The sequence below is a fragment of the Desmodus rotundus genome, chromosome 8 (genome assembly GCF_022682495.2).
Source record: "Desmodus rotundus isolate HL8 chromosome 8, HLdesRot8A.1, whole genome shotgun sequence".
NCBI lineage: Eukaryota > Metazoa > Chordata > Mammalia > Chiroptera > Phyllostomidae > Desmodus > Desmodus rotundus.
In genome coordinates this window covers 122,794,287-122,817,563 of record NC_071394.1, presented here as the reverse complement: position 1 = coordinate 122,817,563, position 23,277 = coordinate 122,794,287, and the positions used below count along the sequence as shown (strand labels likewise).

Here is a 23,277-nt window from a genome sequence, read left to right as displayed (position 1 = left end):
AACTTCCTAGGGGACAGAGGGAACCTTGCCGTCCATATTGGTTTGGGAACCTACGATTTTCAGGCCTAAAGATAGCATGATTCCTATTATTGCTCCTGTGATGTTAACCTTTCCCGTAATCTCAGCTTAATACTTTTCATTCCCACATTTGTAAGGGGAATAATTAGACCAATTAATGAAAGAAACACATGAACATTTCCATAGAAACCTTTTCTAGACTGATATTTTCAGAACATCATGTTCCATGAGGACCTATCCATGTGACTTCCACTGATTTTAACAGAAATGAGACAATTAAATCCTCATGTAACTCTTAGCTAATTTACCCTCTGCTTTTAGTAACGTAATAATGCAGACAGAGTATAAATCGCTTCCTGAGAGGTGCCAAGTGGAACGATTTTTGCATTGCCTCCCTGAGTGATTATTAGTAATACTGGTAATATATTTTCTCAAATTTATTTATATATATATATATATTTATATTCATAATTATATTTATATTGGCTTTAAAATATTAAAACATAGGAAAGTTATATGTAGAATAATTACACAAATAAGTCCTTATTAAAATCATCAATTTGGGGAATGGCAATTTAAGATAAAAGGAGAGAACATCACTGTCTAAATTAATATATCGAATTGGCCACACTGCTATTGCAAATTCTGTTATCAGCTGTGATACTCCTTCTCCCCGTCTCCAGCCAACCCAATGGGGCAAAAATTTCAAGGTAAGGGATGTCCTAAGAACAAAGGAAGAGAAGAGGTTTCTTAGGATAAACCCCTCTCCGTTACACTGACATTGACTGCTTAATAAGTCAAGCTACAGATACAGAATTCACTGTCAACTTTGTTCAACTGCTCTGGTTAAACAACTTTATAGACTCCATTAAGGTACATTTTGCCCCATCCCAAATGTGCTTCAGAACATTAAAGAGGCAATAATCTTCTTTCTTACTAGGAGCTGCTAACACAAACACCGTGCTGTTACAACGAGAATATTATTCCTCAAAGGAAAAGAAAAACTACACATGTTCTTATTTATTGAACTTGTATGCAGACCTATTAGGGAAGGACTGTGGCTTTGTTCTATTTCAACTATACACATGTCACAGCTAATTATACCTTCCTGCCAGAGATGCCCCCAAGTCCCTTCAGAAGGAAAGACACACGATGAAGGAAAGACCTGCCGTAAACAAAGAGTGACATGAGGGGATTTCCAGAGCCATCTGAACACTTTCAGAACTAGTCACCTGAAATGAGTTTTGATGGCGGCATTATTACTTTAAATTCACAGCAATTCCCAAATTGCTAAGCATATGAAAATCCAAACTTACTGTACCCCAGAAAGTGGCACAAAGGTTCTGTGACATATTCCTTGGGTATTTGAACTTTGAAAAATATGTTTATTCATTTGTTTTTTAGAGATTGTATTTATTTATTTTTAGAGAGAGGGGACCAAGGAGGGAGGAAATGAGGGGGGGAGAGAGAGAGAGATAGATGCTAAAGAGAAACATCAATTGGTTGCCTCTCATGTGGCCCCAAATAGGGGCCTGGCCTGCCACCCAGGCATGTACTCGGACCGGGAATCGAGCCAGCAACCTTTTGCTTCTCAGGCTGTCACTCAACCCACTGAGTCAAAGTAGCCAGGGCTAATGTGCTGATGTGTTTATTCATTTGTTGATGAGGTTTGTTAGGCTGTCTATGTACTTGATTTCACAACATTTAACTACAGTTTTGCTCTAAATAATGTTTGAACTGAATGGCTCAAGGGTTTCCAGTTAGCCTTTGAAATCACCACGCATTCCCTCTTTCTCTCTCACACACATGCACACACTCTCTATACTTGCTAACGCGAAAATAGGCACACGTATTATTCATTCTTTCAACACTTGGGAGTACTTGCTATGTAGTAGAATGCTGTATTTATGTTCTACTCAAAATGTGGATTTGTAGACATTAATGCATTAATTCTAAATACTTACTAGATATAATCCATGAGGCCATACATTATGAACTATGAAGTATTAGATTTGTGCCTAAAATACAAATAATGTCAAATAAAAGAGCAAATGTGGGTGGTCCCATCTCTTTGCAATGGCTAAACAGATGTACTATCTATCACATTTCTCTCAAGGTGGAAGACCAACAGCATCAGCATCACTTGTGGGCAGGCAGAATTGCAGAATCTCAGGATTCACCCCAGAATTAATGCATCAAAATACACATTCGAACAAGATCCTCACTAGTATACATACACATTAAAGTTCGAGGAGCACTGCCAACAGTAACCCCCTCCCCCCAAATACCATACCACGGGAGAGGGTGGGTGTGGCATTACAAGCTCTTGTTAGGACTCTTTGGAGGCCCAGGGTTGATTTGTGTGTGGAAAGGGCTAGAAGGAGTAGAATTGCTCTACCTAATGAGATAAAAGGTGCTTTGGATTTCCGTCCCAGACAGGAACCGAAAAATCTAATGGCCTATTGTATAGTGTGTATTTCTAACAGACTGACACCCTCAAATTCTCTAATTCTTCCCTGAGGAACTCCCTACACACAGCTGGGTTTTGCACGTGAAGAATGAAGGTTGCAATGGATGCAATCCGTTTCCTAAACGTCGGAGTGTCGCAGGCCGATTCCGGGATGATGCTGTCATCTTGTCATCAGGGAGCGAAATAAAATAAACAGCATGTACATTCCCTGGCCCAATTTCCTCTTCCCTCACCATAGGTCATTATGCCTTTTATTTACATATGCTTTAAACTAATCACAATCTTTACCTGCACCCATCTTCCTGTCTCTGATTAACAGGGACCCCAGGAAGCCTGTCGTAAGGCTTATTTCCACCTTCTCTGCCGGGGCAGGGAAAGGGGAAGGGGATGGTGCGAAGGTGGGGAAGCACCAACTTCCCTCTTATGAGGGGTGGGGGCAGGGCAATAACATAGCTCCAAGTTTTGCTCCCGCTTCTGTGCTTTCCTTACAAGCCACCTGTGTTCTGTGGTACCGAGTTGACAAAATTAAGGGCCAAATCTCCCCAGACAGACTTTGTCAGCCTGAGTAAGCCTGCTGAGCATCTGAAACCAGCATTTGTTACTCAGTCTGTAAATACTGAAATAGTAGAAGCCGCCCTCCTGGCTCTGATGAGAGACTCCACATTGGGCAGGAGGCTGGCCTTCTTCAGGTTCTTCATTTCACAAACACAGTGATTGAGCCCCACTTCTATTTCTATTATTTATATCTCATGACGGCTGTTAAGCAGACCTTAAGAGAAAGTCCAAGTGAGGTTTCTATTCAATGTAAGTGAAAAAAAGGGACAAAAGAGGCTCAGAAACTTCTGAAGACCTCCACCTTTGTCTCCTGCAAGAGAGTCCAACTCTGCTATGGCGAGGCTGCTTGGAGCATCGTTACCCAACACAGAGGCCAGAGAGGAACAGAGCACAAGTCAATAGGCTTAAAGAGGCCTCGCCAAACCTGTGTGCGATTTTGCAGTATGATGTATTGTTAAGATCTCCTTCTCATGGTTTCCTTCTGAACACTAATTTGAAAAGTAAAACACTGTAATGAAAAATGTTCCTTAAGACTGGTTTTTACCCCCAATGAATCATACAGCAGATGGTTGGGAGTGGGGAGAAGATTTTAAAAGGCAGAGGAGAGAGGCATCTCCACAGTTTTCAAAATCCACACCAAATGATTTACTGCTGTTATAAGTTCATCTAATTTAAGATTCACTCAAGTCATGCGTTTTTCTGCTGTTCTCGCCCTGCAGCCATCTTCCCTTCTTATTCTTCTTGATATTTAAGAATATGGAATCTTAAGAATATGGAATCTGGTCTATTAGGAAAGCAGAGCTGTTGGATTGCCTATTCAAACAGTTATCTACTTTGTTACTCTACCTAAACCTGAAGTAATCTCACTGGCTTTAAGCAGCAGCACCGAATGCCTGCCAATGAAGAGATATAGGCAGCTACTTACATGAACACCTACGTATCAGCTACATACGGTCAGGGGGCCTTTACTTTCTAGACTATTTCTATATGGAATGTTTCTAATTTAGGGAACGAAATATTTCTTACTTATTTGGGAAGGGAACCGGGTAATAATTTCAAAGTTTCTTCTCCATCCTGGGTCTTTGGGGATATTGGAGACAACCTTCACCTTGAGATTCATTTTTCGACTTTAGGGAGTGTTATAGTTGGAGTTGTGAATACGCACCTCTCAGCAACTGATAAAACTAGTAAGTGGAAGATCAGGAAAAGAACAGAAGTTCTGAACAGCAAAATAAACTACCAGGATTTGATTACCGTGTATAAAATGTTCCACGCAACAACAGCAGAGAGCCCAGTTTTTCAAATGCTCGTGAAACGTTCACCAGGATAGACAATATCCTAGGCCATAAACCAGCCTCAACAATTCCACAAGAATTGAATCCATGGAGATTATGTTCTCTGATTCTAATGGAATCAGTCTCGAATCAATAACGGAAATATAACAGGAAAAGCTTTAAACAATTCGGCACTCAACAATGCATCTCCAAATAGACTGCAGTGGAAAAGGAAATCTTTAAAAAATTAAAAATGCATACAAATGAGCGAAAATGAAAATGTACTGTGCTCTCGCTGATTCGATTCCCAGTCGGGACACATGCCTGGGTTGCAGGCCAGGTCCCCAGTTGGGGGCGTGCGAGAGGCAACCAATCAACATTTCTCTCCCTCTCTTTCTCCCTCCTTTCTCCTTTCTCTGTAAATAAACAAATAAAATCTTTAAACAAATTTAAAAAATAAAGAAAGTGTACTGTATGGAAATATGTGTGGCACAGCTAAGGCAGAGCTGAGAAACTCAGCACTAAATTCTTACATTAGAAAAAAGTTTTCAAGTAAATAATCTAACACTCTTCCTTGAGAAACTACAAAATAGTAGAGCAAAATAAACCTAGAGTGAGCAGAACGAAGGAAATAAGAAAGGTAAATGCAGAAGTCAACAAAATTAAAACAAACAATTGAAACAGTCCATGAAAGAAAAAGCTAGTTCTTTGAAAACATCAATAAAATTGATAAATCTAGCAAGACTGACAAAATAAAACAAGAGACTTTAAACATCATCAGCATCAAGAATGAAACAGGATATCACAACATATCCATTAGCCATTAAAAGGATAATGAAGAAATAACACTAACAATTTCACAGTCCCGAATTCAACAACTTAGATGAAATGGGCAAATCTTCAATGGCCACAAATTACTGAAAGTCAGCAAAGATGAAACAGATGATCTTAGTAGTCCTATAACCATAATTAATTGAATTCACAATTAAGCAGCTTTGGAAACTATCTTCAAATAAAAAGTAAACAATAATGCTTCCACTGTAAAAATCTCAAGGCCCACATGCTTCATTGGAGTAGTCTATCAAACATTAAAAAAAAACTTTATCACAAATTTTACACAACTTTTTTCAAAAAGAGAATGAAATGCTTCCCAATTCATTTTAGGAGGCCGGCATTATTCTGATATCAAACCGTGACTTAGTCCTCCCCAAACGCCCATTGATAAATGCATGCAGGACTGCATGAGCTCATGCTGCACTTAGGACATGTCCAAGATTTTGGAGAGCCGAGAACAAAGCTACATACATTTCCTTTTAAGTCAAACTGAAAAGGGAATTTGGAGCTGGAGACACTAAGAGAAATTCTCCTCCCCGCCCCCCTTTCCAATGTGTGATTCATGCATGAATGTCTCAGCTGCCCTCTGCCATTGGCTGTTGTCCAGCTCTGGAAAGCGGAGTGGAAGCCCATGGTGCATTGGGAAGCACAAGTCCAGGGTTCCTCATGTGTTCTGCTGTTAAAGCTTACCTGTGCACTCGAATAATTAATTAAATGTTATCTGCTTCCGGAAGATGGGCATGCTACTTAGTTCCAACATGCAGGTTTCTATGGGATCATCCGTGCCAGCCAATAATGACAAAACTAGTAACTGTGCTTGTGTTGTTTCCTTGAAGTGGCTTACACTCAGGCTTAAAACCACTGTCACCTGGCGCCCCTCCCAACTCCATCAACCTTGTGATGTGGAGTAACTTGTTTCACCTCTCTGTGTAATAGTTTACCTGTCTGTCAAACAGGAGAGCTACAGCTAATATTTCCCTTGTAAATTTGCGGTGGGGATTAAACAGTGCAATGTCGGTAAACACTTAGCGTAGCAACTAACCCATAGGAGATCCTGATCTCATGGTGGGTATAATTATCATTAACATTTCTGTGGCCTTCAAGATGCTATTAATCAAGAGTAAAACTATAACAACATAGGTGTTTACTAAAAGCAGTGTGATAATTGACTACTAAAATAAACCTAAACCTGAAGGACTGAAAGAGTTGTTTCTCAGCACTTCATTTCACTCTCTGACCCCTGAGAAAGATGTGTTATCAAGTAAGACCCTCATGTCCAAGTCTTTCAAAGCCAGAATGATTTGAAAACCATAGAGATTTTTTAAGCTATCACCTGATAACTGCCTTCTTACGGAGTCTTTGGTTATCGACAATTGCCACTCCCTCCACTGTTGGGGGTACCTGATAGTGCCAAACTGACAATAAATGGTTTTTCCATTAGAAAAATTCCTATATTAAAGGTGTTTGTTTTCCTCACATAGGTTGCTACAAAAGTCAAATGCCACTGTGCCAGTTTACCATTTAATTTCTCCAAAGTTTCTTAACATTAATGACCTTTACTTACAATCACCACCAGCATATGCACTGTCTGCCACATGCTTAGCACATTTGTCACCCACTGGTAGGGTAAAGAGTACAACATCACCCAGAGGACGACCTTATGTCCCCTCACTGGGCCTCAGTGTAACTCAAATGTCCACCTGTTTATCAACTATGGAATAGCCCATTCACTTTCTAAAACTCCACTGTGTACAGTTCTAAGGCCTTGGAAAGATGTAGTAACTTACAGCAATTTCAATTCTTCCAAGAATGCAGGAGAAGAAATAAACACTTTTCAACTGTAATTAAATGAAGATTAAGAACAATGCCAAGAAGCAAATTGAGATTAAAATCTCATTTGGCTACAGCTGACATAATCTTGTTCCATTCTAATGCTTATCACAAGATAGCTGAGTTTTCTATGATACAGTCTGGTGTCAGTACCAGCAGAAGATGGGAGAGGGTCGGATCCAAGACACAAAACTGTAGGGGACAGGAGGGAGCGTGAGGCAGGGCAGCACTGTGTGGTGTGCTATGCCAACCCAGGTCCAAGGTCAACTTAAAGAGAGAAAGGGCCAATCATCAAGCTCCTTCAGGAGATCTGACTTTTATAGTTACCCAAAGAGGCTCCTTCCTCTCTGGGGTAGTCCTCTGAGAAAGAGTTGCTCCCCCAAATAACCCTGCCATGTTCTTTTGGAAAGTCTCTGATAGTGTCACTGACCTCAGCAAAAGGCCTGCCAATGACAGGACTAGGAGCCTCGGTGCACTGTCACAAGACATTGCATGTGCTGGGTCACCTGCATTGTATCAGCAGAGGCGATTCTCAGTGAGGCCAGGGGAGACCACCTGCCTTCCCAGACATTCAGTGAATTCAACACTGCAGTGGACACTGCCTTGGATTTTAGGTCTGATTTCCCCTGGGATAGCCATGGAAAGTAGGAGCTCAAACGTCTCAGTCCACTGAGTCTACCAATGTTCCGCTTCTGGAGAAGATACTGTTCATGAATCATTTCTCTTCTCTCCTCTCTCCAGCTCCCCTTCCTTAACACCAGAAACACTTGCTTCCATTTCGAGCAGGATGTTGCTTTAGAATGCATTCTTCTAATTGCAGTGTCATTATCTTACCTCGGGGGTGGCACCTCCGTGGTGGGGCGGGAGCATGGGGCCAGTCAATGCCACCAGGCTGCCACGCAATGCAGTTGAGACCATTAGGTCTCTCTAGGATGGGGAGGGTGGTTTCCGCATCCCACTTTTTAAAAAAAAAGTGAAAAGTGTCACCCGTATTTTCCCTTGTGTGGACACTCATAAGTGAAGTTAGTGGGAAACCTGAAGCTTATTCCTAATCAAGTTTGTTGCCCTGTTGACACATTCATCCAACTTTTTCAGCCCCATCCCTCGCATAGACCCAGAGTTTACAGGGTTAGTGGGTTCCAGAACATTTGTGACCACGTTCCCATCTATGGACCATACTCTCATGCAAGACTGAAATAGCTGTTTAGAAAACTGTCACACAATGGCACCAAACTAAACTTAAAATATTTGCATAATTAGATACATTCATCTTTCTTCTTCTAAAGGCATTGGGAATTAACAGGAAAACTTCACTTGGGCCGTTGGACCAATATCCAGAAGGTTTTAAATTAATTCTTTGATAAACATTAGCAAAAGAAAATAAGACAGTACAAGATGCAAACAACCCATTACTCTGTTTGTATCTAAATTGATAGCACAGTTACCACCAACTGATATAGTAAGCTTTTCCAACAATCAGAGAAAACATTACCAAATGCTTTTTAAAATAACTAATAATTTAAAACCTTTTTGTGTTCTTATTATTGAAAAAGTGTGAAGTCAATTCAGAGGTCAAAATGTAATCATTCCCAAACTAATACAGTGCTGAAACAAGACAAATTCTGGTTGGGTGCTATGCATTCCTCTAATTCTTCTTCCACAGACTTTAAATGGCCACAAGATGAACTAAGGAACCTACAGCTATCCAAAATACAGAGGAATTTAATTATCTTTTCAATCTGACAAAATGCTAGCAGTATTCTTAGGGTGGCTATTGGTATTAATCTGTGGTGAGGACTGTGCTTTTTGCCATAGCTAATAAACATGGTACATCTCCTGTTTCTGTTGCATGTATGTATCTGCAGATAGCATATACACATGTACACATATACACATAATCGGTGCAGAAACCAGATGACAGACGACGGAGCAGGCATTGATGAGCAGCCATGGGAAGCACGCGCTCTAGCAGGACCTACTTACGGAAAGAAGGCAGGGTCCCCAGGCTGGTGGTCTTCAGCATGACAATTAGCTGTTTTCCCTGCAGTGTGGTCAGCAGGAAGGACAGAAACCTCTCCCTAGCACAAGTCACTCAGCCCTGCTGGGTTGCTGCTGCTCTTGGGGTAACGGCATCCCGTTAGGAGTGTGACACAGTAGGGAAAGAGACCGGTTCACTGTGAGACCTGCTACTCACTCTCGTACAGTGCATCGGCCCCCCTTCCCACTGCACAGTGGCTGCCGAGCTCCGGGCTGCAGGTGGGTGGCCCTCGAGAAAGTGAGCCATGGAGTCAGGGTTCCACCGGGATACGGGCTGCAAGGTCAGTGGCCTTCTTTTAAGACAGGACTTTTAAGGATGGTACAGAGACAACCTAATGTGGTCCCCTAGCTTGAGGAACAGGGGAGGAATTCTCTTTAGGTTAAAAAGAAAAAAAAACAAAAACAAAAAGAAAGGTACAAACTAGGAAGAGAGGGGTGTGGCTGGCTCTCTGCTTCAAAATACACTAAGAGGATCCAAAAATAATTCATGGAGACTGCCTTTAGCATGCATGCCTGGGACGCTGCAGTGACAGGAGATTCGCCTTCTTGTACCTGTTCCTTTTCCGTACAGAGTTAATCAAATGCTCCATTATCTTCTCTGGGTAAGGGAAATGAGCTGATTTCAATGGCCACGCATGGATTCTCATCTAGAGAGGACCGCTGAGAGATTTATGTGCAAGAATAACTGGGTTAGAGGAGGAACTGGGAGACAGATTCCAAGTACCTGCTTGCTGTGCTGTCTGCGGCATCTGCTGACCCCTCTGAGCACTGTAGTGAACGGAGGCCATGGGCCGGTACTGCTGCGTGGTTGAGGTAGGGTACTGGCCAGATGGGTAGTAATATATGGGCATCTGGGGAAGAAAGGGAAAAACAGCAGGGAATGACAACTGCAGATTAAGTAACATTTTTTTTTTAAATATAAAATATACTGTCATCGGATGGCGTAATGTAATTGTAGTAGATTATAATCAGAGCTGCCAAAATCTTCCCCCGGGCTTGCGTGTGTGTACACACAGCTCCTCCCGTGAAGAGGGGAAATCTGTTTCCTCAGCCCTTGCATCTAGGCTGGCCCTGTGGCTGGCTTTGATAAATGGTGACTTCGGAGACTTGCAAGCCTGATCCTTACGAAGACTTGCAGTGCAGCTTCCACTTTTGCGGGAGGAGGGCCCAGTCACCAGGAGAAGTCCAGGCTATCCAGCGGGAGACAAGGGCCATGTGGCGCCCCAGTTGAGAGGCTACACTGCGTTCTAAGCACGTGAGTGAGGCCATCTTGGATGTTCCAGCCCCAGCCAACACCATGTGGAGCAGAGAAGAGCCATCCCGCCTGAGCTACTCACCAAATACAGTGGTGGTTGTTTTAAAACACTATGTTCTTTGTTGTTTTTATTTAATGAAACAAGCATGTGTGACACATCTCCACGTGTCCACGTCTGCCCATAGACTGTACCTCAAGTGTTCTTTTCATGGTTCCATCATTAAATAACCAAATTTTAAAATGTCCCCTAAAATAATTTAAAATTGCTATGGATTTTATCCTATACGTTAACCTTTGTTTCTTCTAAAAAAGAAGTTCATGGACGTCCAAACTGATCATGAATCATGAACACCTGTTTTCTCTTCCCCCTTCCTCTTTCTATTTTTCCGTCTGTTGAAAGGGGGTATGAAATCATTGCCGTCGCACAAGCCACTTCTGTTTCACACACACCATGGGCTCTGCGTTGTCTTTGCTCTGGCCATCCACTAATCCTGCAATTCTTTCATCAAGGAAGAACTCTCATAAAAAAGTCTTCAATGAAACATTCTACCACCTCCTTGACAGTAAAAATGTATAGGGACACTTATATGCTCTATAGGCTAAAAGAGCTAAATAATTTTCCCAATAATTAAGTTTAAAGTTTTTAATTTATTGGCAAAATAATTAACATATTAATGAGGCCCTTTCTCCTATAACTTAAAATTAATTTTCACAGCTCTTTAAATTCTATTAGCAAAGAGACATCACAGAGAAGGCAACAGAAGATGAACCATTAATTAACCGCTTAAATAAAAATGAACAGCTGAGTGAAAATTATTTCATGGTGGAGGGTTCTGCATGGATTGAAAAAATAATAATTTATTCAAGATGTTAATTCAGTGAAACAAATGATGAGAAGGTGACACTGTACTTTAAGCAGCTCATCCAATACAATATTTCATAATTAGGATAGAATTTGCTTGGGATATGTGTGCGTTGAAAATGGACCAGAAAATGCCTCTCTGCATTTTACATCTTGACAGTAATCACTTGCAATATTCTGCCAGAGATACCCAGGAGACCACCAGAGATGTTTGGTGGTGAAGAGTAACACATAATCAGTCTTTGAGAGAACAGTAAAAATCAGTGATCTGCAGAGTCTTACATGCTCAAGTCAATTAAATATGATTAATGGCTACTTGTGAGTGCACGAGTGAGCTCGACTTCCCCCGAGGGAAGGGAAAGGACAGTGGATGTCGGCTTAGCTTCCTCCTGTGGAGTAGAGAGGGGCTCCTGCCTGGAGCACCAGGCTAGCTCCAGAAAGGGCTGTGAATCGATGAGAAAGGGAAGAACACATTTCCAGAGCAGCAACATGATGGCGCTGGAAGTCCCCCAGGGGCAGGCTCTCTTCTTCCTCACAGCTATCCCTTCTCGGGCAATCCAGCGAGCAGGGCACTGTAAGGAAGGGACTGCTTTCATGTAGCCTCTGTACCAGCGACCTGGAAATTGGGATGTTTCCCCATTGTACTCGTAGCATGGACAGTTGGGTCAGTTTTATTAAACATACTTTCCAAGACCCAAGGCTTTGCACAACTGATGAACAGGGCAGACCAGGTCCTGCAGGTGGGGAATGTAAGTCTGGACCGGAAGAGCAAGACATGCTGAACTGGTGATATTCTACCTGGAAATAGAGAGGTCCAAGTGCACCACAAATCACCTGTGGTCACAGGTGTGAGAAGAAGCTTGCTTACCTGTGCAGGTGGAGGTTGTTGCACAAAGCCCTGTGGTGAGGGAGGGGCCTGGAGGACTTGTTGGGAGATGGAAGGTCCAGAGCCCGAGAACCCGCTGGTGGGGAGCTGCTGGCCTGTGGAGGCAATGACGTAGCCAGGCTGCTGGCTTGGCTGGGGCATGAGGGATGGCGGGTAGACAGGGCCGGGTGGGGGCTCAGGAGTCTCTCCTGAGGATTGCCTGCTCAGGTTCATCTGGCCGAACTGTGTTGCCACGTCTTCTCTCTGCAAGACCCAGAAAGAAAGGAGCAGGTGAGCGAGATCAGCTTAGTTATGGGAGAGGCACATAGAGGCAGATATCAGCCACATGCCTGTCCTTGTGGGAAAGGCAGGGAGTGCACTTAGGAAAAAATAAAAGAAAGGAATCCTCTGTCCAGAACAAGAGAACAGAACAAGAGAACACTGGTTCAACCATCCCAAGGGACAGAGATGGTAACCAATCTGACCCTAACTCCCTCTTTCAATGGATACAAATTATTTCTTTCATTAAGGGTTGGGCTCCTCAGGATGCTGCTGAGACAAGGACGGTGTAGTGTTCTGCCCTGAAGGGTCAGCCAGTCTTCCCAGCAGTAGCCACAGATCTGTCTCTGGGGAGAGGAGGAAGGACTCATGGCCGTTGTCACTGTGGTTGCTGCAAAGATGGAGTCAGGACGGGCACCACCAACAGGCTGGGTGGGACCCCATTTGTTTATTAGGGAGTCTTTGTTCACAGGCCTGGCCTGCGATATAGGGGCAATGCTCACTCTTATTGTCCAGAAGGACCTAGTACATGGAGGGAAAGTGAAGGGGGAATAAGGGGACTGGGACGTGAGCGGCATAACTCTCTCAGGGGCATAAGGGCAATGACGGTGGCCATCTCAGCACTGACTTTAAGGTACACCCCAAACCCTCACACCAAGTCCATGTGTCTTTGTGTTTCCAACTTCTGATTCTGAAGGCATTTAGTTCCTAATTAGCTGGTAAACTCTTAAAAAGGAACCAGATTGCAGAACCACTCAAACGGGCCAGATAACAGAACAACCAACCAACCAACCATGATTGTGAAGATGGGTTGGAATGTTCTAGAACGAGACATTCGCACACAAGCCGTCATGGTCAGCCCAGGGCACCCACCCAGCATTGGCCAGCCCTGCACAGGAACATGGTAAAACCAGTGAGCGTGCCCTCCCAGGGGAGAAGCCGCACACACGTAATCCATACCATGGGGAACTGCTGCGTTGGGGACACAGGCAGGAGGTGCTGGGGAGGAAAAGAGACTGCTGGATATTGCACTGACTGGGAGGAAGCCTGCAGCCCCTGGACAGACTGGAGGAAAGAAAACGTTGATCAGGTCACAGGGAAGCATGGGGCGTGGAGTCCCACAGGAAGGCTGTCATACGTGAAGGAGACCGCCCACCGCCCCTCACACGTCTTCCTGGCTCAATGCATTCCGGGGGGGGGAACCAGCCTCCAAGGAAATGTCAAGGCCATTGTCTGCTCAGAGTGAACGCTCCTGTGAGAAGGTGCTGCTGTATTTTCATGTTGCCAGATCCTCTGGGTCTAAAAATATTGCCCCCTAATATGACCCAGAACCTTCTCCCATGTGAGGACTTGGCTATTTTTGACCCATCTGGTTAAGCTAGATAATAACGTAAGCCTAGAGTAATTTAAGAAGCAACAAATAAATCTACTACCTTCAGGGAGATTTGCCAAATAACAGCTACCACCTTCAGGGACTAGGAGGTGAGGGAAAAAATATTTAAAACAAGGTTTCCTCCAGAAACCTACCTGGGACACGTCAGGTTTCTGTGGACATTGCCACGTGCCACCCTAGACAATGCGGGCAGCTCTACGTCTCTTGAAGGAGTGTTTGAACAGTTAGGTCACCTTGGAATTAACTGATTTCTATTCTTCCCTTTGATTAAAAAACTTAATACTGACACTTTGCAGACATGAACACAGTCTGTGTTGGGAACGGGTGGGCAAGATTCTATTGTACAAAGGCCTGGGTGGGAATATAAGTTCAGTTCCCAAGAAAGGCACCTTGATACATGAAAGTAGCATCTAGATCTAAGAAAAAAACTTGTCATTCATTCTCCCCAGTGCCATGCCCTCACCGGGTAAGTCACTGGATGGGACACTCATCTCTATCTAAACTTAGGAATCCAGATAAAGTCCTGTCCACCTGCAACCACGGACTCTGGGCTGCCATGTTTCATTGTGGAGTGGATGGAGGCAGTGCCGATGGAGAATATGCCCTCTTCCTGATGCAGCGCTACTCTGAAACCTTCCCCCTGCCTTCCCACCAGCTCCATACCTGAGTGACCAGTGTTCCTGCCATTTGTGGCTGCGGAGGCGGCACCTGCTGCTGCGGCTGAGGGGAGGGCTGCTGCCGAGGCTGCTGCTGGGACGGCCCCACCACGGTGCCTCGCAGGGGCTGCTGACTGCTGGGGGGGTTGTACACCGCAGGGCTGCCATCAGGATTCACAAAGGGCTGGCCTGCAATGGAATCAGAGCTTGGTCCTGGTGAGCCCCTCATCTCCCCTTTGCCAGAAAGAACCGCTCTGATAGATACTTAAAAAGTAACCTAGAGTAAAGGGGAAGGGAAGTGGGAACCTAGGACACCTGAATCTTTACCTTGTAGAGACTTGGGTGTTTTTGATCCATCCGGTTAACCTAGATAATAATGTAAGCCCAGAGTAATTTACGAAGCAGTAAATAAATCCCCCACCTTCAGGGAGATTTGCCAAAGCTCAGTGCATCTGCGTACAGTGGCACCCAGTGGAGAAGCAATCTTCACGAAGCCTTGTGTTTTGCTGCCCCATACCTCGCAGCCATCAGTGGGATAATGTACACCCTGAGGGGGCTGCTTTGCTTTTATACAATTCCCGCTATGTTTGGCTACACGTTATTTACCGATACCTTTGTTTACCTTCCCCTAGCTTTGTTACCAATTCAGTATCATTGTCATTTCCACAGATGTATACATATCCAACAGAACATACCACATCCGCCCACTCGCTTCTCTAAATAGACACATGCAGGAATATGTGGGGGTTTAGATTTTAAAGGTCATCCATAATAAACTTATGATGGGATCCTCTGGTAATAAGACAAAGGGAAGTACAGTGTTTTGCCTCTTGAAATAATGGCAGAGTTCACTTTTTATTGCTCTTATTCGGGGAGTATCTCAGAGTTCACGGAATAGTACTGTTGGAGCCTCATCGAGGCTCTGTGAGGAAGGAAGGTGTGGCCTCCCCATGTTTCAGGAGAGGAAAGGAAGGCCTACCTATAACAAAGGTTATAGGAACAAGGAGCTGAAGGGAAGACAGTCTGGGGCAGCAGATGAAAGAGGAAAGGGGGAGGAAAAGGAAGGTGACAGGAGGACAGACAAGTTTCCAATGTGGCAGGCACAGTGACAGGCAGCTGACATGCATGAGCTTAGCTCTTCCAACACTCCTCAGAAATGTGACCTCACCCAACTTTGTAATAAGAAAAAAAGAATCTATTACATTTTATATAACTTTCAACTTACCCCAGAGAAGTGTGAAAAGCTGACCACAATTTGGGTGAAAAACATAACGGCAAAATATTCAATGTTCTTTTGAAAAAATTGTAGATCCCCTATCTGAACTATCATCAACACACTGTGGACCAGAAGAAAGAAATGTTTCTAAATAATTGCATATGAGAAGTACTAAGAATTCACTTGAGTAGAGAGAGATGGCAGGTTTTTCTGGAAGGAAAAGAAAGTATAAAAGATTGAATTTATGCTCACTGAGGAGAGGTAACAGTAACTGAGGAAAATGAAAGAAGTTAAGGTGGATACTAGGAAAGAGAACGATTTCCTAAGAGAGCAAGGATGGGTGACTATTGGTTTTCAAGTCAAGTTATGATGGCGTCTCTGTATTCTACCACTTCCACCAATCCAGATGCAATTACCACTAAATACAAGCAATTAGTGTGGCTGACAGCTGCTGAAGTCCAAAGGGGACAGCAAAACTAGCTGGCTCTTGCACTACCCAGCTTAGAAGAGGTTTTCAGGTCAGGAGCTGCACTAGCATGCCTGTAGGCCTCAACACATGGGTTGGCACAGGCGCAGAGAGAGCAGTTCCAGAGGAAAGCCAGGGCTGCGCGCTGAGTCAGGGCAGGTGGAAGGACTCAATGCCCAGTGTTCATTCCTCTCCAATACGTGACATTAGGTGAACAATTTCTCCCCTCTCCATATCAACATGTATAATGTGTAATAGACATTATTTTACTGATATATAATTATTGAGCTCCTGCACAAAGACTTTGTTATCCATTCTAGGATGCAAAACACAAACAAAAACACAACAATTTATGACCCCTCCCCCAAAAGAGCTTATAAATGTGCCAGTAACAAGAAAATGAACCCACGGGCAATTGACACAAGACACAGTAGTGATATGCTCTTGGCTCCTACCACCAAAGCAAGAGTGCCACGGACTTGGCGGAAGGGTATTTATTTAAAAAGAAAGAACATGGGTGAGAAAAAGATTCTCCTTTTCTAGGTTTTAGAAAGTGATCAAGCAAATTATAACACAGCTGTTTATTGTGGATAGGAAGGGATTCATTCAGATCTCGCAAAGATATGCTTGTAGATACTATACAAAAAGTTCACAGTGCATTTAAGAAAAAGGTAGAAGGAGTTTGGATACACAGATGCTGGAAGTCTTGAGAAATACAAACAAGTAGAGGGTTGTGGAAGCCCATCAGGACCATTTCAAAGAGACTAGCCAACAGGGCTGCTCAAGCGGACGTCCCTGAAGGCATGCCCCTGACATCACACACTCATGAATTTGCACCAATGAAGGCCAAGCAAAAAGGAATAACAACATACACGGGGAATTAACAAGTACTTGAGGGGTGCCAAAGGCTATTGGCATCTCTGGATGTTGAAAGAAAACAGCCGAACAAAGATGAGTTTCTGCTAAAAATTTCCAAAAGGAGGTTGAGTCCAAGACAGCTGGGGAAAGATCAAAGGCAAGACTCAAACCAGGCTCGCCTTGCAAAGACGGAGGCGTTACAGAGGGGTGACTTTGAAAAAGAGCTGCTGCAGCAACTCACTCGTCCAGACCCCTGAAAAGCAGAGGAAGAGCAGAGGAAGCCAGAGGTCCTGAGTTAGAAAGAGACCAGCTGAACGCTGAGTCTAGGACCAGGCAAAGTTAAAAGTTGTGGCTGCATTTGGAAAACTGCAAGAATATTTGTTCAATATTTTGTACTTAGTAAGAGCCAAGTCAGTTGTGCTGACAAAGGAGGTTTCATTTTTGTTTCATTTAGTACATGTGACTGGCAGGTACCCTTGTATTTTCACATCATTGCTTGTCTTAATCCTGCTTGAGACAGATATTTCATCAGTCATAATTTTATCCATGAGCCACATTCTCATATATGAGACATTAGATGAAAAACTGCTCGCTATCCACCTTAATATCGCTAATGGGTAGTTGATAATATTTCAATAATATGCAATTATTGAGCACCTGTGTCTAAGCATGGTGCCTGAGAATACTCTGTTATCCACTCCAGAGACATAAAAAAACAATAGTCCAGGATGGTCCCTTCCCACAGGGGCTCGTAGATGTGCTGATAACAAGAAATGAACCCAAGGACAATTGACACAAGAAGCAAAGTAGTTATATGCTCTTGGTTCCCAGCACCAATCATTTCTACCATGGATTTGGCAGAGGATGAGAAGTATGGATTTCAGGACTTCACAGAAATGACAGAGAAAGATGAATTCCAGCCCAAAGCAGGCAAATTTCCTGTTTCAATAGTAGAGACTTATAAGAGATTAGATTAAATAGATATCTATTCACATATACACACCACAAACACACATACACACATATACATACATGCATGTGTGTATTTTCCATTTACAAAAATAAACACATTCTGTAAAAGAAAAACATCATAATTCATCTTATATCTCCATCTGGTCTATAGATATATTTTTAAATTTATTAATACCTTCTCCTTCTGGTCTAGAATTATGATACTGTCTAGCATTTGTCAGATCAGAGAAATGTGTTCGGCAGAGCTGTTCGACAGTGTTATTAGACCCCGTTTCTCTGTCAGGATCCTCTTTGAAAGGAAATATTTTGATAATAGCTCTAATCCAGTGAATAAGAATTGGGACTTGGCACCCGAAAGCACTGTCTTTCTCTTTCTGTAAACAAGATTACACATGATAATATACACATACACACGCACAGCCACACTATCATTACAAATAATATTCTCGTATTATACCCTAAAATACTCTGTTGTGCTTTTTGAAACACTCTGCAATTTCGCTGAAAACAAACCACTCAAAACTAATGCTTGGTTTTGAGCTCTTGTCTGCAAGCCCTCCATCTCAATTAAAAGTGAAAGAATTTAAGCCAACAAAGTCGGATCATACTTTGAACAGTGCCCAGAGTAATGAATATGATCCTGGTTTTCTTTTAATTTCTTTTATAGTGCTTTACGATGATCCAAATAAAATAAAAGCAGTGTAATATTCTCCTTAGAAGTATCTAATCAGAAAGCTTTCAAATGGCTTTCAATAAAATGATTATGCCTTCTTTTCCCCGAAGCTGATGGCATTTTCAAAATGTCTCAATCAAACACCCTGCCTTGAGATTGTGCCATATGTTTTCATGAAAATGTGGCAATTATTCAAGTAACTATTTTACTATCATTCTCATGTTTCTCTGAATTTCCTAATTACTAGTGGCACTAGTATATGTGAGAAGATTGAATCAGAACATTTTCACAAGATTCACATCTGGTTTTGCATTTTCAAGTTTAGCCAATCAAAGAAACACTCTGCGAGAACCTAAACCCAACCTTAGATATATTTTTGAGACAATTCAATCACTAGAAAGGCTTCTAAGGACGTGACTAGTCAACGTTGAACCTTCCAACCCAGGGTTTCTCAACCGCTGCACTCCTGACTCTGGGCTGCACAATCCTCTGTTGGAAGGAGCTGGCCTGTGCGTTGCAGGGTGTTTAGTAGCATCTCTGGCCTCTCCCTTCTTAGATGCCAGTAGCAGCCTCCTCCTCCCTAGGTCACGATCATCAAAATGTCTGCAGACATTGTCAAATGGCCTTGAGGCCTGGATGCCATTGCCCTGCTTGGGAAGTCTCCCCTTGAAGCAGATGTTCAACAGTCTATTGGCTCAATGGTCTGGACCCTATGGAACCGGTGTGGAAGTTAACTGACCACTAGAGAAATTTAAAAATGAACAGCCAATAGTCTTTCACTTTTGAAGAAACTATAATCATGAAGTTATTAATTCCACAACCCCCACCGAAACCAGTGTAGGCCTAAAATCTCTAAAATACATAAGGATTTGCACCTGTAGCCTCGTCACCACAGCTATTCCTTATTCTCTGGTAGGAGTTGGATGAAGTTGCAAGGTCAGAAAGCATCTTCTATAGTTAAGAATCCACTATGTGTCCCAATTAATATCTCCAGTTCCTTAAATATTTTGGATGCAAAAACACTTTTAACATCATAATAGGCTGCTCATAAATTTATTCTGAGAAACACAAAGTTTTAATTAGTATATCCCAATTCAGCCCTCACTGATCTCTGATCTCAGTTCCTAGGAATACATGAGAAACTCTGCGGTCAGTGAAGAGAGGATGGAGAGGAAAGTGTAGATTTCCCGGAAGTAACTGTATCTATATATCTGTATGAATACTTTTTCAATATGGAGATATAGATTTTAGCAGTAGATCTGCCCTTCCCAAATCAAGACCTTCCATAGCAGTTCATGCAACAAGCTCTCCTGCTCAAGAAATACACAACTCACTAGTAAAATCATAAGACTGAACGCAAGAACAAACACCGGTCTTGAGTCCCTGCCAAAGCAGAGGTGATAGACTAACCTGTGTGTGGGTTAAGGAGGATGCTTCCTGGCGGGATGCCTGTTGCAGCTTCCAGTGGAAGGAGGATGTAGCTGGTGCTGCTGGAACCGACCTGGCCCCCCATTCCACTGTCCGGATAGGGCACACAGCCAGGAGAGCTGGCCGCCACACCTGAGACCAGGGGCACACTCTGGTGAGGGGGATGGGTGCGGGACAGCGATCCTGAGGAGCCTGCACTGCTGGATGACTCAGAACCTACCATGGAGACACAAATCAACACATCATTCAACACAGAGGAGGACAGAGACCACAGCTCTGGGTCTAAATGCTACTTTAAATAATCTGTCATTAAAGAGTTTGAGGTGAGTGCTGCAGGATGAGAATAATTCATGCCCCTCCTACTACTTTGGTCTCACATTTTATTGAACTATCTACTGTATATTTTTCTGTGTCAATTTCCTGAATCTGTGTCTGATGTGTCCATTTCCTGAAAAAGCAGAGATTCAGAATGAACACTCCCTTTTAGCCTTCTCACATGCCACATGGGTGATTAATTGGTAAAGGTACCCTAAAGCCCTGAACTCAGTGCCTGAAAAGTACTATCACCCTGAGTAATTAATGCCATGGAAATGTTTTACTGAGCTGGAAGAAGTCCTGTGATGTGCTGATCACACGATGATTTTAAAATACTGGTTCTTCGACATCCAAAAAGCTCAATTTTGAAGGCACAGAGTTGGAAATTATCTTTCCCCCCAGATGTGAATAGAAGAAGTGGATCATTCCTATTGGGAGTGCTTAAGATCTGTACTCTGTTGCACATATTTGCATAAATCTTATTTCAGTGATATTTCTAATATAGCCAAGAGGTGGACCAAGGAGGGCTTGGTCTTCATAGCAATGACGGAGCATTCTTCAGATAACACAAGAGTAAAGTCACTGGCGATGTTTGTGGACCATGAATTTCTCAAACATGCAGGTAACTGGGTCAGTGTTCAGAAGCCCCCAAGGTGGAATCTAGCCATAATCATCTCTCTCTTCCTCCTCTGGGGACAAAGAAACACCTGCTACACCCCATGCCCATTAGGCACTAGCTGCCGTTCACTGAAACCGGAGTCAAGCAGTTCCAGAGACTTTGACCATGGCTGTTCTGAGTGTTGAATATTAATCAGAGCATTGGAGAAAAAAGCACCAACCAAAATTTCTGTATCTGTGAATTTAAACTAATAGATGATTTGGATGATATCATAGATTGCAAGAATGCAGTAAATTTTTTACATTATTAGCCCACAATTATTGACTTATGTCATTAACAATGCATTTTCTGTGGCATTCAAGGTTAACGTACATAATGAATAGTTAATGTCGTTTTCGAGATTCTAAAATGTATCCTTAAATTAAACTGGAAATATTTTAAAACAAGTGATAGGAATATATCATGCAGTTGCAGGGAAGAGGGGCCAATGGAAAGTGACAATTTTTGAGAAGGAGGACAGTGATATTTCTTGAGCATTTAGTACGTGTGAGCAGCTGGATAAACACTAATAAGAAGCCCTATCACTGTCTAGATAGATAGGGGAATTGAAGCATAGAGAAGTCAGATAACTCAAGTTTACTCACACAGCTAGTGTCATTAGACAGAGCTAGGATTCGATCTTGACAGACTAATCTAGATTTAACGATGACCCAACTGCCCCCTGAAAAGAAAGCATGCATATGAATATACCACGGACAGCTACAGTGCTCGGTCAGGAATTCTCTCTTTTTCCATGACTCGATTATTAAGAATGATACAGTTTCCAGTTAATTTAGCATGCTCCATCTCACCAGTTTAAAATACTTATGAGGTTCTGAATAACTTAAGGGAAGAAAAATAAAGGATCTAAAAGGAATTTTGAGAATGCTAGGAGTAATTTTGAGAGCACATCAATGATATTATGACCCTGAAGTCAGAGCCCTGGTGCAAGTCGCAGAGTTTGAGGATCTGCCACCTGTGATCTGATGTCACAGTCCGATGTTAACACTAGTGTAGACTCAACAATAACACCAACAGTAATACTACAGTAAAACTTCCTGCCCCCAGACATGTAAGGTCCTACAAAAATTATGCTCATATCTGGGCTGAGGGGTTGGACAGGAGAAAGAGCTGGCACCAATGAGCCATCGCAGAACTCTAATTTGAAGTGTGATCTAGGGAGGACTTGGGAGCCATCCCTTTGAAATGTGACCATCGAGAAAAATAGTGCCTTAGTCTGTCAATGTCTATGGGAGGGTAAGTGCCTGACTTTGATAAACAGCAATGAGCAGACACAGGGGGCTTCATCAAATTAACCGATCACCTCTCCAAAGTCTAAGTCCTTTTCCACGTGCTCACTAAAAACTTCCCTGCCTTTTGTTTCAGCAGGGTTGAGTTTAATCTCCCTCCCCTATTGTAATAGTCTTGACTCCTATTGCAATAGTTATGAATAAAGTCTTCCTTGCCTTTTTAACTCATCTGATGCAATTTTGCTTCTTTTAAGGATCCTGAGCCATATTATTATTATTATTTTTTCTGAATTCAAGAAAATGTTTCTATCTGGATCCAGAGGTCAGAGTTCAGGAGAATAACCCAAAGCTTCTGAAATCACAAGGCAGGAGGGAATACCCACGATGCATCAGTGTAGTGGTGAAAAGAAACACCCAGAAGAGGAAGTGGCAGCAAGATACGGTGTCTTTCACTGGCTTCAGACATACTCTCATGTGTAGACTAGGAAGGTGACAACAAGAATACCCTTGCACCCAGAAAACAAAATAGCAGGCCGTGTAAAATTATTAGAACAAAACGGAAGACTCTCTCACTTCTCCGGATCAGTGGTTTTCCGAGCGTGGCTTCTGAGCGTGCCATCTGTGCTTTAAGAAATCCTGATGCAGCTAGAGTTGAGAACCCTTGCTGCGGAGATCAAGAGGGAGGGATGACGGAAAAACAGTGGAGTTTAGCCAGTGTGGAGAGAAGCAGATGTCATCCGCTTGTCTTTCAGCCACACTGCCACTACCAAGGAACTGCTGAGGTGGCAGCCCAAGTCCCATTCAAGTTCTCCTCACAAGGAGGATGCCATGATGTAATAATGTCATCCACCCCCACCAGGTGTGTGCTGGACACCTGTTAGGTGACCATGAGCTCAGTATGGGGGATGCACGAGGGGAAAGGCAGCCCAGGGAATGTGCTCCCATGTTCAGACTTTAGTAACATGCCTTTTCCAAAATGTAGGAAAACGTTTCCCGCTTGGAAAAAGTCTCATTATTATCCGTACAAAGCTCCAACCTCTGCAATTAGAAGCGGAGAAGAATAACTTAAATGTCACAACTCTGGACTTGGTTTCTGAAAGGTAAAAAGGAAGT

The 23,277-nt window shown here is 42.9% G+C and overlaps 1 protein-coding gene across 14 annotated transcripts in view; it reads right to left on the bottom strand.

Moving 5' to 3' along the window:
* Positions 1–23,277, bottom strand: part of ARPP21 (cAMP regulated phosphoprotein 21) — a 147,427-nt gene that overhangs the window by 42,902 nt on the left and 81,248 nt on the right. For 11 of the 14 annotated variants that reach the window (XM_045200139.2, XM_045200138.2, XM_024565845.3 and 8 more), the window contains 5 exons: positions 19,924–20,157; positions 14,336–14,517; positions 13,240–13,344; positions 12,004–12,264; positions 9,743–9,869 (listed from right to left, as the gene is read on the bottom strand). In XM_045200139.2, the coding sequence (XP_045056074.2) occupies positions 9,743–9,869; positions 12,004–12,264; positions 13,240–13,344; positions 14,336–14,517; positions 19,924–20,157 (909 nt within the window). Of the gene's footprint in view, positions 1–9,742; positions 9,870–12,003; positions 12,265–13,239; positions 13,345–14,335; positions 14,518–19,923; positions 20,158–23,277 lie in introns of those variants that run through there. The other 3 variants (XM_045200146.2, XM_024565846.3, XM_045200148.2) reach the window with 2 other exon arrangements.